General features: G+C 55.3%; 6 protein-coding genes across 6 annotated transcripts; 4 read left to right on the top strand and 2 right to left on the bottom strand.

Annotated features, from left to right (window-relative positions):
- Positions 1-1,027: 1,027 nt before the first annotated feature.
- Positions 1,028-2,937, top strand: BJX68DRAFT_268411 (major facilitator superfamily domain-containing protein; the record flags this gene model as incomplete). The annotated part of the gene is made up of 6 exons (XM_071046090.1): positions 1,028-1,122; positions 1,173-1,306; positions 1,362-1,485; positions 1,547-1,753; positions 1,800-2,556; positions 2,638-2,937. The coding sequence occupies 6 exons, from the start codon at positions 1,028-1,030 to the stop codon at positions 2,935-2,937; spliced, it is 1,617 nt and encodes a 538-aa protein (XP_070897558.1).
- Positions 2,938-3,198: 261 nt separating this feature from the next.
- BJX68DRAFT_268410 (serine hydrolase FSH) lies at positions 3,199-4,141 on the bottom strand (the record flags this gene model as incomplete). Its single annotated transcript, XM_071046089.1, has 4 exons — positions 3,199-3,827; positions 3,897-3,974; positions 4,027-4,045; positions 4,100-4,141. The coding sequence occupies 4 exons, from the start codon at positions 4,139-4,141 to the stop codon at positions 3,199-3,201; spliced, it is 768 nt and encodes a 255-aa protein (XP_070897557.1).
- Positions 4,142-4,560: 419 nt separating this feature from the next.
- On the top strand, positions 4,561-5,407 carry BJX68DRAFT_268409 (uncharacterized protein; the record flags this gene model as incomplete). Its single annotated transcript, XM_071046088.1, has 2 exons — positions 4,561-4,986; positions 5,060-5,407. 2 exons carry the CDS (start codon positions 4,561-4,563, stop codon positions 5,405-5,407), a joined length of 774 nt encoding a protein of 257 aa, XP_070897556.1.
- Positions 5,408-5,505: 98 nt separating this feature from the next.
- Positions 5,506-6,987, bottom strand: BJX68DRAFT_268408 (pyridoxal phosphate-dependent aminotransferase; the record flags this gene model as incomplete). The annotated part of the gene is made up of 4 exons (XM_071046087.1): positions 5,506-5,946; positions 6,020-6,456; positions 6,518-6,722; positions 6,793-6,987. 4 exons carry the CDS (start codon positions 6,985-6,987, stop codon positions 5,506-5,508), a joined length of 1,278 nt encoding a protein of 425 aa, XP_070897555.1.
- Positions 6,988-7,582: 595 nt separating this feature from the next.
- Positions 7,583-9,365, top strand: BJX68DRAFT_268407 (uncharacterized protein; the record flags this gene model as incomplete). The annotated part of the gene is made up of 2 exons (XM_071046086.1): positions 7,583-7,906; positions 7,959-9,365. 2 exons carry the CDS (start codon positions 7,583-7,585, stop codon positions 9,363-9,365), a joined length of 1,731 nt encoding a protein of 576 aa, XP_070897554.1.
- A 1,034-nt stretch (positions 9,366-10,399) lies between these two features.
- On the top strand, positions 10,400-10,662 carry BJX68DRAFT_268406 (uncharacterized protein; the record flags this gene model as incomplete). The annotated part of the gene is made up of 2 exons (XM_071046085.1): positions 10,400-10,483; positions 10,567-10,662. 2 exons carry the CDS (start codon positions 10,400-10,402, stop codon positions 10,660-10,662), a joined length of 180 nt encoding a protein of 59 aa, XP_070897553.1.
- Between the last annotated feature and the right edge of the window lie 1,776 nt (positions 10,663-12,438).

Below are 12,438 nucleotides of genomic sequence, written 5' to 3'. Positions count from 1 at the left end.
GGGAACACAGTGATTTTACCCTCATTGCTCCCATTTATACGCAAATAGCACTCCTCTGCCTAGTGCTACCCATTCCTGGTGGGAGAAATCGGACCCGAATCTGCTACCAGCGCCCGGCTTTCTGCCTGGCCGGGTTTGTCCAGAAGTGCCATCCTCCGCGTATGCAATGGAAAGCATCGTGTCTGATCGGTTGGTTGGCCAGAACTTGCCGCTTTCGCCCACCAGTGGCTGCAGTGCCTGGCGATGGTGCGTGGGGCGCGCAAAGGTCACAATCCCGCTGCGTTTCGTGTCTTCGTGTTATCCTTGCTTAGGCCTCTCGGAGGGACAGTGTTGCTCGGGTTGAGTTCCGTCTGACCTCGTGTATGGTATGGTATTGTTTTATAACGGAGGAGCTTTTGCAGCATCTCGGACAGTAAGATTGTAAAAGATGTCGCAAAGAGTGATGGAGAGTTGATGAGTGCGGGGCCTCGAGTTATATTTTCCAAGAGTCCGATGGCGACATCGCACTGCGTATGGCGAGTGCGGGGGACGTGCGGGCCCACGACGACGAGGAAAGCTTATTACAACTGCTATCCAGAACGACGCCCCTATGAAAAAAGAAGAGAATAGAAAGACTATATACTGTCCCTGCGTGAATTGACTCGGAGTTCCAATGCCACCACCTATCGAACCTGCTCGGCGCCAGATTTGCGCTCAGCAGCGAGTGTATTCTCAATATCGAATACGCTCGACTGTCGATCCCTCTGCTCAAGTATTAATCTCGGACCGCTGTGCCGAATCAGCCAAGGCTACTTGGCTCATTTCTTGTCGACCAGGGGTGGCACGGGATTGGGCTATGCAACCCGTCAAGCGCAGCTGAACAAAGTGGCAGGGATTCGCCTCCTTGCAAGCTGCGAGCCACGCCACGAAGAGGGGAGCAGCAAAGTTGCAACCGTGTTTTTCCTGGCAAAGGGTTTTTTATTGTCGACCCAAGAGCAATCCGTTGCTGGATCATATTCTTCCTGTTTGAGCGCAACACTCACTCAGCATGGAGAAAGCAGCTGCCGACATCGAACAGCCCGCAGCCCAGCCCGAAACGAGCGACTTCATCACCGGATGGAGACTGGCCATCCTGCTACTAAGGTTGGCTTCTGTCTGCCGAGTGCCAAAAGTGTGCAAGACTGATTGAACAGTGTGTCTATCGCAATCTTTCTCCCCAACCTCGAGGTCTCCATCGTCAGCACTGCCTTGGTCACCATTACCAACGATCTCCAGGGCTTCAGCAAGACTGGCTGGGTGGTTGTCGCGTATCTTGTCACTTATACCGGTAGGTCTCTCGTTGACTGCGACAAGACTGGGCCTTACCGTCTTGCCTGGAACAGGCTTCATCATCATCTGGGCCAAGCTGAGCGACATACTCACCCGCAAATGGTCGCTGATCGCGTCGCTGGTCGTCTTCATTGTTGGGTCAGCAATATGTGGTGCTAGCCAGAGCATGACCATGCTGTGAGTCTGCCTTGTCTCTCGGTAGCGTCAGGGCACGCGTGCTGACCATTCACCCGTCAAGCATCGTGTTTCGCGCCCTCCAGGGCCTCGGGGGAGCAGGGTGCTTCTCGATATCCATGGTGGTCTTCTTCGAGATGATCCCGCCAGCCAAGTATCCCAAGTATGGATCGCTGCTCTCTGCTGACGTTGCGCTGGCGACTCTCCTGGGGCCGATTATTGGCGGCGCCATTGCAGATGGGACCTCGTGGCGCTGGGTGTTTCTTCTCAAGTGAGTCTGTCACCATCACAGTGATCTCTAAACTAAACGCCTCCAGCCTTCCCATCGGCGCTCTCGCCGTCGTCGCACTGCTCGTGTTTCTCCCCAAGAACTTCCCAAATCACGGCTCGCGCCCAAAGCCCCCCAACAGCAAGCACTCTCTGCAGCGAGTAGACTTCATCGGCACCCTCCTCCTGGTGGGTGCCAACCTCCTCCTCGTCACAGCTCTCCTCGAAGCCAGCACCGACTATTCGTGGTCCTCTGCACTCACCATCTCTCTCCTGACCATCTCCGCCGTGCTCTGGATCTGCTTCGTCGTCTGGGAGTACTTTGCCACCAGAGAGACCTGGCCCGTCGAGCCCGTCTTCCCCTTTCGCTTCTTCCCCAACCGCTACTGGATGGGGATGCTACTGCAGTCCTTCTTCCTCGGTGTCCCCTTTACCATGCTCGTGATTGCCCTCCCGCAGCGATTTCAGACGGTAAACAGCATGTCCGCGCTCGACGCCGGCGTCCGCCTCCTCCCCTACGCGATGCTCGCGCCCGTCGGCTCTCTCGTCAGCAACATCATCTTCATGCGCCGCCCCGTGCCAATCCCACTCTTGATCGCGGGCGCCACGTTTCAGGTCCTGGGTCTCGCATTGCTGGTCGCCGAGCCCGTCCGCGAGTCACTCCCAGCCCAGCTGTACGGATACGAGACCCTGGCGGGGTTTGGGGTGGGGATTACTTTTGGGACGCTGGTAACTATTACCCCGTCGAGTGTGGAACCGCGCGACCTCGCAACAGCAACGGGGGCGATGATCCAGTTTCGACAGATGGTGAGTTTCCACACACATTTACGCCCAAGGCTCCGAATAATTACTATACAAAAACCCAACGGACTGACTAATACTCTGCAGGGAAGCACAATCGGCCTCTCAATCGGCTCGGCCTTGCTAAACAGCTACATCAAGAGCCATTTGGCGCCCCCAGTTCTGAGCGCCTCTCAGCTCGAGTCGCTGCTGGAGAATATCCGCGTCATCTTTACACTGCCGCCGGAGCTGCAGCAGGTGACGAGAGAGGTATTTGCCGCGGCGTTTGAGCTGCAGCTCAAGGTCGTCATTGGCCTTGCGGCGGCCCTGTTTCCGTCGATTCTGCTTATGCTGAGGGTGACGAGGAGAGATGGGGGGATTCTTCCGGCGGGGACGGGCGCAAGGTGAATATTCCTCATGCAAACGCGGCTGCTGAGGTGACTTGCACGTAGGAAGTCTGGAGGGGACCCGACGGGGCGCGGGGATGGTCGCCGGCGATGGTGGGATGGGGAGCGGGGAGGGGGAGCTGCGGGAAGGAAGACCGGGGGGTGGAGGCGCAATGGGAGGACCAAAAAAAGAAAATCCAGATTCAATTTGTAATTGGTTTGCATATCCCGAAATAAGAGCGAGCGACATTCCAGTCCCTATTGCCATTCCCTACTAGTACTACTACCCCTTCCCCCTCGCTTCTGCATCACTAATAGCGCCTCTAATCGCCCTAACTGCATTATCCAAATCGCGTCGCTCCCCTGCGCCCGGGATGCAATGACCCAGACGATGCGTAGAAACATGCCTCCCCTGTGCGGAACACAGCCTGGCGAGCAAGTGGCCCTGCCCCGGCGCAACCTCATCATTCTCTGCGAAGACGTGCGCGGTCGGGATATCAATGGTCATCGGAACTGCAGCGCGTTCTCCACTAGACGGGGCTTGCGCTTGCGTTTGTTCTAGCATCTTGACCTCGTCGGCCTGCAGAGCGGCATAGTCGGCCGCCATCCCCGCGGAGAAAAACACGGCGACCCTGAACGGGGCCGGGGCCCGCGCGCGCAGGGTGGCAAAGGCGGAATGTTCTGCGAGGCGCGCCAGAGGGGAAGGAGAAGGGCGAAGTAGTAAGGTGGCCGCTAGACAGGATCCATGGCTGAAGCCCACAACGCCGTCGTAAGGGGGGTCTGCGTCGGCGATGAGGGCGACGAGATCGCGCAGCGCGGAGAGCATGCTGAGGCCCGAGGTCGGGGCAAAGTACGCGTGGAAGGTGTCTGTGGGTGAAACGAGGTTGGAGATCCCTGGTCGGATTGCGACGACTGGCTAAGCTATCTATCCCTGTCGCCCGACAAGGGGGCAATACGAGCCGTGCTTAGGTGGGCGCTTACCGGGTGCCATGGGGTGGTCCAGCGCCCCTTCGACAAAGTCGTACGTATGCCCGGGGCCGAGGGCAAATCGAATGGCGCCTAGAGATGGTTCCCGGTGAGCAGGGGATTGACTCGCACAGAGGTGGCTTACTAGTCTGGAGCTCGAGGACCTGCAGCCTCGGAAATCAGCCACGAGAGGGCGAATGGGATGGAGGGAAACTCACTTTGATGTTGGTGCCAACTCCGTGCAGACAAAGGAAATGCATTTTGGTGGCGAGACTCACAAGGTACAGTACCGGGAGATACTGCACTCCTACTTATAGTCATGATCGGCCTTTTCCAGGCGCCTGTCAGCACTAGCACTAGTGTTGTGCTTGCCAGGCTTGTCGACTCTGCCAACTTGACAGGGGTTTGATCGTCTCTTGTTGTGACGGTGCGGGGATGAGCATGCGCGTCGTGTTCTCTTTTGTTGCGTTGGCTTCCACCTATAAGAAGGTTCATAGTGCGGGCCCGTGGCCGATGGGGTAATCCCACAAAGGGTACGCGCATTGCAACCAGTTTCACGACACTGTTTGTACGACTCGCCCATTCCCAAGGGTCGTGTTTATTTACTTCTCAGAGGATTCCCTGGACATGGTGATCGTTTAACACAACAAGAAGCGAGACAAGATAAACAAAAAGCACAATGTCGAAAGAATCCCTACCTACAGTGGCTATCATCGCCGGCGCCTGGCAGAACCCGGATAACTACGTGCCACTGCGAGACGCGCTTGCAAGGCTCGGCTACGCGTCTGTCTGCCAAGCAGCTCCGTCCACCTGCCTGCCTCATGGCGATACCGATCTCCAGGCGGACATTGCGTTTGTGCGCGACGAGGTCCTTGGCCCCTTGGTCAATGGCGGCAAGGACGTCATTGTAGTCCTGCATTCTTTTGCCGGTGTCTACGGTGGCGGCGCCCTGAAGGGTCTGAGCAAGACTGAGTACGCGCAGAAGGGCAAGACAGGTGGCATTACGGCCGTTGTCTATGTTGCTGGGCCCTGTGTCCCGAGCGGGATGAGCACCCTTCAGCTCCTGGGCATCGGGGAAGACCTCGTCCCCTGGGTTACACTTGATGTATGGTCCCCTTTACACCTACTCTTTGCCCTTATTCGCCAGACGCACCCCCTCTAAGAAATGAAATGGCCAGGAATCCACGGGTCTCCTCAGCCTCGTCGACCCGGTTGCCCTCCTATTCCACAAGCTTCCTCCGACTGAGGCGCAATCTTGGGCTGCCAACATGAAGCGGCAGGCAATCAAGCCGCTGCAGTGCATTGTGCCCTATGCACCCTTCGAGGACGACTTTTACAAGGGTCATCTGGCGTACTTGAAGTGCGCAGAGGACGCGTGCGTCCATCCGCCTGGCCAGGCCAAGTTTATTGCCGCTGCTGGAATTCAAAACACAGACGAGTTGCCAACCAGCCACATGCCGTGGCTGGAAATGGCGGATACTACGGCTGAAAGGATCTTGGGTTTGGCGGCCAAGGTGGGCATGTAGGTAGGGAACTGGTGTGGTATCTGGCATCAGGCATCAGGCATGATGTACCTACGTATCTTATCTGGAGATAGTGATTATTCAATATGCACAATTGCTACTCATGCGTACCGGAACCGCGCAAGCACTGCCAACGCACGTTGAATTTTCTCCGCCCCCGTGGCGAATGTAATGCGAATCCACCCGCATTGTCCCACCCCAGGGGAGAACCGCTGCCCCTGGGCAACGACAAGGCCCATGCTGGCGAGGCTTCTCACCGCTGCAGTTTCCATCTGCACAGTGCATGCGCCTGGAATGATTTTTGCGAGGATGAATAATCCATGCGTTGCAGGGATATACTCGATCCCCACCTGCTCTAACCCCTCGGTAAGCAGGCGATACGATTCGCCAAGAGCCTTCGAATTGCGCCAAACTAGCTCTGGTAGCTGGGGCAGGCCGAGGAGCGTTGTGCCTAGTCTACTCGCGAGCGAAGAGACCTGCCAGTAGCTCGCAAGTCCGGCCCCTAGGCGCAGGGCGTCGTTGGCCTGGGTTACAATGCAGCCCTGTTCTGGTCAGCCCCAGGACGTGGAATGGTAACCGCCCCCCGACGAGACGAAAGGGATAGTGGAAGCGTACGAGTCTGACTCCGCTGCAGCCAAAGTCCTTGCTTAGGCTCCAGACAACGTGGACGCGAGAGGCCATGATGGGTGGCACTGCAGAAGTGCCACTGCCAGCCTTACCGTCTAGCAATGAGAGGGCCGACATGAACGGCGGGGAACCAGGGTCCGTTCGAAAGGCGGAGAGAGCGTAGACCTCGTCGCTGATAAAATGTAAGTCGTGCGCGTGGCAGAACCAAAGACATTCGCGAAGGACTTCTGGCGCGTAGCACCGGCCTAGCGGGTTATTTGGATTCGTAAGCACAACCGCCCTTATGCGCTCGGGATAGGGATCAGCATGGTAAGCTGCTGTAATCGCCTCTACAATCTCCATCCCCGTTGCTGCTTCTAGAGAAGAGGCTGTCACACAGATTGGGGTGACGTTGGCATGGATGCGGAAGTAGGGGGCGAATCCCTCTGGATCCTGCCGTTAGTCCACTATCTCTCCATGTACGATGTAAAGCGAGAGCTTACATACCCCAGCACGGACCGGCAACCAGTACCTTATCCCCTTCGTTGCACACTGCGCAGAGAAGGGCATCTAGCGCGTTCCCCGCGCCCGAGGTAGCGACTATATGACTCGGGTCAACAGAGGTGGACGGACGGAAGTACTGGTTAAAGAAACGTGCTAGGGACATAAGGAGTTCGGGCTCGCCCCCGAAGCCTGCCGGGTACGCCAGATCCTGTCCTCGTGAATAGCTTAGATATCCGTCATGCATCGTGCGAGGTAAGCATGTTGGGATGCGGAAATACCTTCAACTGCAGGTTGTCACCAATGGCTTCCTTAATGAGGTGCAGCTGTTCACCTCGAAGCAACTCATTCTCAGCAATGGACAAATCCACAGGTGGGACGCCGTCCGTTGAAGAGCCAGCGTGTGGCGCACCAAGTGCGGGTAGAATGGCTTGGAGCTTCGCGCCCATATCCTCTGACACATTGCCCAAGTCCATTTTGTAGGCTGTAATGTACAATGATGGAATGTGAGCTCATGGCCACACGATGAACGCCTGACGGGATGCCCGTCTTATAGGACACAACACGTGAACATACCCTTGAAACGACGTTACTGCGTGGTCTTGCAAAAACACGTGTAAAACACATTACTCTGTATTGTGAACCGAAGGTCGTGTTGCCCGGTCAGTGCCTCTTCAGGCAGCCGGGGCCTCGGAGCTTGCAGGCCCGTATTCCTTCATGGCCCCCACACCAGGTTTCAATTCCATATCGGGGAGTATACGGCATGGCCAGGGCTAGCGTGAGGTACTGCATGTGTGCCAATGTAACGATTGGAGGGGTGCGCAGCTTACAGGACAGGAAATTGGCCGGAATGTCTTTCCTTAATCTATCAGCCCCCGTATTGCGTAGGTGGGATCCAACAAATCATATTGTCAACGTGCGGTTAGGAGTACCAATTCTAAAGGAGTGCGGGAGAGAGCGAATCGAGCGGGGCGGGTGTATAAAACGTGAGCAGCGGCGACATCCTGTCGACCTGGTTTGCGTACTATCAATCCAAAGCCCCTTAACTAACTTTTTAATCCCAACATTGCCATGGTCTGCCCGGTATTCGAAGAAGGCCCCAAGCCGCCACGGCCGGCTGCTAGAAAGAAACAGCTGCTTCCGCATATAGTTGACGGAATGGCCAGAAGCCGACCCGAAGCCGTATACGCGGAATACCCCAGCAAGCCCGACACCTACGCGGAAGGCTTCACTAAGTTGACATATGGGGCATTTGCCAACGTTGTCAACGGCCTGGCATGGTTTCTGGAAGACAGGCTGGGCCGTGGCGACGAGTTTGAGACGCTCGTCTACTTCGGCCCAAATGACTTTCGGCAGAATGCGTTGGTTCTTGCTGCTTGCAAAGCTGGGTACAAGGTACCTGGCCCCATTTATCATATTCTCTAGGCTGAAGCTGACTATGAGGCAGCTTCTTCTGTGCTCTCCGAGAAACACGATTGCTGGTTACAAGGCCCTGTTCGAGGCCCTCAACGTACGAACCGTTCTGGCCGCGGGGCCCCCACACTTGCCCATTGTCAGTACTATAATGCTGGAGTGCAGCCTGGAGCTCTTACCCATCGCCTCCTACGACCATCTCCTCAGCGTGAAGTACCCGCACTATGCATACGATAAACGCTTCGCGGACGCAGGCAACGAGCCCTTGCTAGTCCTCCACACATCCGGGACCACCGCCCTCCCCAAACCCATCGTCATCACCCACAACTGGGTAGCCGGCTGGGCACAGGCGCTCCACGAGGACCCACCCCTGGGCACCGAGAGCCTGGACCGCCTGCACCAGGGCAATCGTGTCCTCGTGATGATGCCCCCCTTCCACGGCGGCAACCTCATGCCCACCCTCTTCGATGCAGTCCACAATCAGTCCACTGTCATTTTCCCCTTACCTAACGGTATCCTGTCCGCGGACCACTTCCACGAGCACTTCATCGCCTGCATCCGCGAAGCCCGCCCGGACATCGCCCTCCTCCCGGCGGGGTTCATCCACGAGATCGCCAAGGACCAGGCCCTCCTCGACCTCGCAGCCAAACACCTCGAGTACATCTTCTACACGGGCGGCGACGTCGCAGACGTCTATGGCAACGCGGTCGCGAAGCACGTCAAGCTCTTCAACGTCAACGGGTCCACTGAACTGGCCTCATATCCGGCCCTGCGGCCCGGCGGTGGCGCCTGGGACCGCACGATCTGGAAATACATCATGCCGCATCCCGTCGCGGGGATCGATTTCCGGTGCCACAGCTGGGACGGCGGGGACGCCAAGTACGAGGCGGTCATTGTGCGGAATCCAACCCCCGACGACATCCAGCCGATCTTTACAGTCTTCCCGGACGCGACAGAGTATCGCTCGGGTGACCTGTTCTCTCCGCATCCGACCATCTCCGGGCTATGGGTCTACCGCGGCCGGGCAGACGACTGCTTCGTTCTCGTGACGGGCTCGAATATCAACCCGCTGGCGATGGAGAGCTGCGTCGTCGCGCACCCGGAGGTCAAGGCTGCTCTGATGATCGGGCAGCGGCGGCCACGACCGGGTCTTTTGATCGAGTTGGAGGATGAGATTCAGGCCGAGGAGGAGGGGATGGGGTCGGAATCGGGATCGGGATCGGATAGTGAGGATCGACGCGTGGCGCTGATTGATAGGCTTTGGCCGGCGATTGAGCGTGGGAATCAGGAGTACTATGATCTGGCTCGGGTGACCAAGGACCGTGTCCTGTTTACGGTGCCAGGGAGGCCAATGAAGAGGACTCCCAAGGGGACTGTGCAGCGCAGGTCGACGTATGAGTTGTATCATGAGGATATTGAGCAGATGTATAACTTGGTTTAGGGCCGCTTGCATTGGTGTTTTGATTGTTCGTCTTGAAGCCACGATGTGCGAATTATGCTTTTGAAACCAATATTGTTCCGAATCATTGTGTCACATGAAGGGTCTAAATAATAAAGTGCGCAAAGAAAGGGTCCTACTGGTTTTGGGTCTAGTTATAGCCAGGCTAGATGGGCTAGTCACAGAGGATTCACAAGGACAAGGTTCAGTTCGGACTGGGAATCTAAGAGTAGAAAAGGGCCGAATAGCTAAGTATTAGTATATTCCTTTTTGGTCTTGTTCCTTTTCTTAGCTATGATAGACCTACATATTAACAAGCTTGGCTGATTACTACACCTGCATGTGAATTTTTCATGGCGTTTCTAGACTTGAATTGGAGTCTTGTCACTCACCCCAGGCAAAAGGATGAGCGCAAGCCCCTGAGAACCTGGTTCATAAGCCTAGCGGATTGCTAGTGCAGGGCAGTGCACTACAAAATCAGCGCGCTGGTTCAGCATTCCAATTGGAAGTTCTTGTGAGTAGTCTAGCCTTGTTATTGCGGAGCATTGCCTTCTCTGTCATGTGGACTCGGGTGTAAAGGATTCAGGTGGCGCATAACACCATCTCCAAAGCTTGGATGGGGCACTGAATTGAGTCATATCCGCGTACGATGTGAATAAGCGGGTACATTACGTCTGTACCAGGCGACTCGGGATCTGTTAGAGAAGTCGACCAACAAGCCCGGGTGGGTGTCAATGTCCCCGGGCGCGGGGTCTATCGAGGGTATCAAGAGCTACAGCACGCAGTGGTTCTCGATGTAAGGCATGAGTAAGGCGGCGATGAACTGGTTGACTGTGTACGTTGGCCTTTTCCATTTACCCGCCATCAGTTAGTTCGTATAACGCGGTGCGCTAGCTAACAAACGTGCCTTTGCCAGAGCGATTCATAACTCTGACGAGTGGCTGACTGCGTTCGCCGTGCATCCTGGCCCATCCATTCTCCCCGATATCTCAAGGCATAAAAGCTAACGGAGAATAATAAGCCTCGTCCAAACCGACATGTGCAATGCAGGCGCAAGGTCATTCGGCATGGAGGAGGCGTCGAATACAATCGAGGAGGCAATCACCAAGACCACGGCTAAGGTGAGTTTCTTCCTAGAGGTTGTCGGGGGTACGTTGTATAATAGATTATGGGGGCTAATGATAGCTAACACCGAGATAAATAGATCGATGCTGCCACTCGCGAGGAAACGTCGGGCAAGTTCTGGAATGTCATTGATGGGACGGAGTCTAGGGCTACCTTAGCTATGGAAATGACTTGATATTCAGTATGAAGCCAGCTTTAGCATGTGTAGAATCTGCATTACCCCTATATGAGTGATGACGCCACTGCGGTAGAAGGCGAGATACATGTGATAGTCTTACTATAGCCTGGGATAACAATAAATCTTTCTACCTATCCATAGGTATACCCCAAACCCCTGCTAACGAGGCCAATGTGCGTATAGCGGACCCATACATCAACGCTTTCGGTCACGATGCAATTTGAACAACCACAGTTCCTGGAGCGTTTGTGTATTCGGCAAAAGCTTATTGGAATGTTGATCGTAGACTGACATGAGCTTCAAAGCATTTTCAGTAAGTGGGTCCGGTTCATCTGAGAAACGCGCCATGTCCTAGATTATTCCGGTTACTACAATGATTGTCTGTTGTCGGATGTAGTAGGGATGAAACAAACCTGCATAGGGTCTTCGGCACTTAACCCAAGCCCGACGCGTATCTCCTGGAGAGTGGATGCCAGTTGTTCCAAAGTTGGTGGAAGACGAACCATATCCCACGAACGCCATCTCAGAATTTGCGGATTGTTTGCTGCTGGAGTTCTTGGCGATGCATCTCCGTCGTTCACAACCAAATCGTCGGAGTATGATGAATCAGTATCCTCCCAGTAGTCCTCGCCTGTAATCCAGAGACCTATCCCTTTTCCAACAACCTCAATGTAGAGTATGTCTCTTTTCGCCATAATCCACATATGATCCAATATGCCCTTGACTTGTCCAAGTATCCGTGGTATCTCCAAGACCTTTTCAACATGCATAGGGGAGAATGATGCGTGCGACTCGTGGCTCAAGAGTCCGTGACATACCAGGAGTGCAAAGGACCCAGTCAATACAACCTCCTCTATAACATTGACAATTGCCAACAAGAGTCGCATGGTCAGTGCCCATCCAAAGTCGGAAACCTCGTTTTCTGCGACGCGCGTGGCTTCTTGGATAGCAAATCGGAGTTTGTTACTCTCTCTAGGGCCTTGGGGAAACATCCCACTCTCTTTTACCAATAGTCGGAGTACTGCCCTTCTTCTGAAACATGTGGTGATAAGCGAAGGACGAGGGAAGAAGCTGCACTGCAGGAGGAGATCAATAATACCCTTCCGCTCTGCCCCGACTGCATGGATCCAAATGCTGCTACTGTCGATGATGCTGGCGAGGTCCTCAATTCCACGACTATCCGTCTCGCTATAACGTCGATAAACACAACCCTCCTCATGGTAGTCTAGGGAGAATTCGGCGCAAATATCCACCCTCGCACCCTCCTCAATTAGCAACTCAACCGCTTTGATCCTCCCCCATACAGCAGCTAACATCAGAGGTGTCAAGTCATACGCATCGACCCTGTCCATCGTTGCGCCGTTCTTAACTAGAGCAGTAATGGCCTTGAGACCTCCAGCTCTCGCAGCGGTGTGCAGCGGCGTTCGGCCTTTGGAGTCCACTGCATCATCCGGTAACGCGCCCAGCGAGACCAAGAGGTTGATAATTTGTCCATTATCCCCTCTCGCGGCAGCATGAAGCGGAGATTCGTCCTCTTTTGAACCGATGGCGTGCCTGACGTCCGCCCCTTTGCTGACTGCTAGTTCCACCAGTCGCTTATGCCCATCGGACGCCGCTTTATAGAGAATTTCATCCCAGTCAGCTGGGCTGACAGTAGCACCCGCCTCAAGGAGTATGTCAACCACTCGCTCATGGCCCCCATACGTGGCAGTGTGGAGCGGAGTCCTATTCCGAAGAAGATCACAGCGGGCATTAACATCTGCCCCTCTGCTG

This window comes from Aspergillus pseudodeflectus (genome assembly GCF_044049435.1).
Source record: "Aspergillus pseudodeflectus strain CBS 756.74 chromosome Unknown BJX68scaffold_30, whole genome shotgun sequence".
Lineage (NCBI taxonomy): Eukaryota > Fungi > Ascomycota > Eurotiomycetes > Eurotiales > Aspergillaceae > Aspergillus > Aspergillus pseudodeflectus.
The sequence above is the reverse complement of the archived record's forward strand: the minus strand, read 5'-3'. Positions and strand labels throughout refer to the sequence as shown.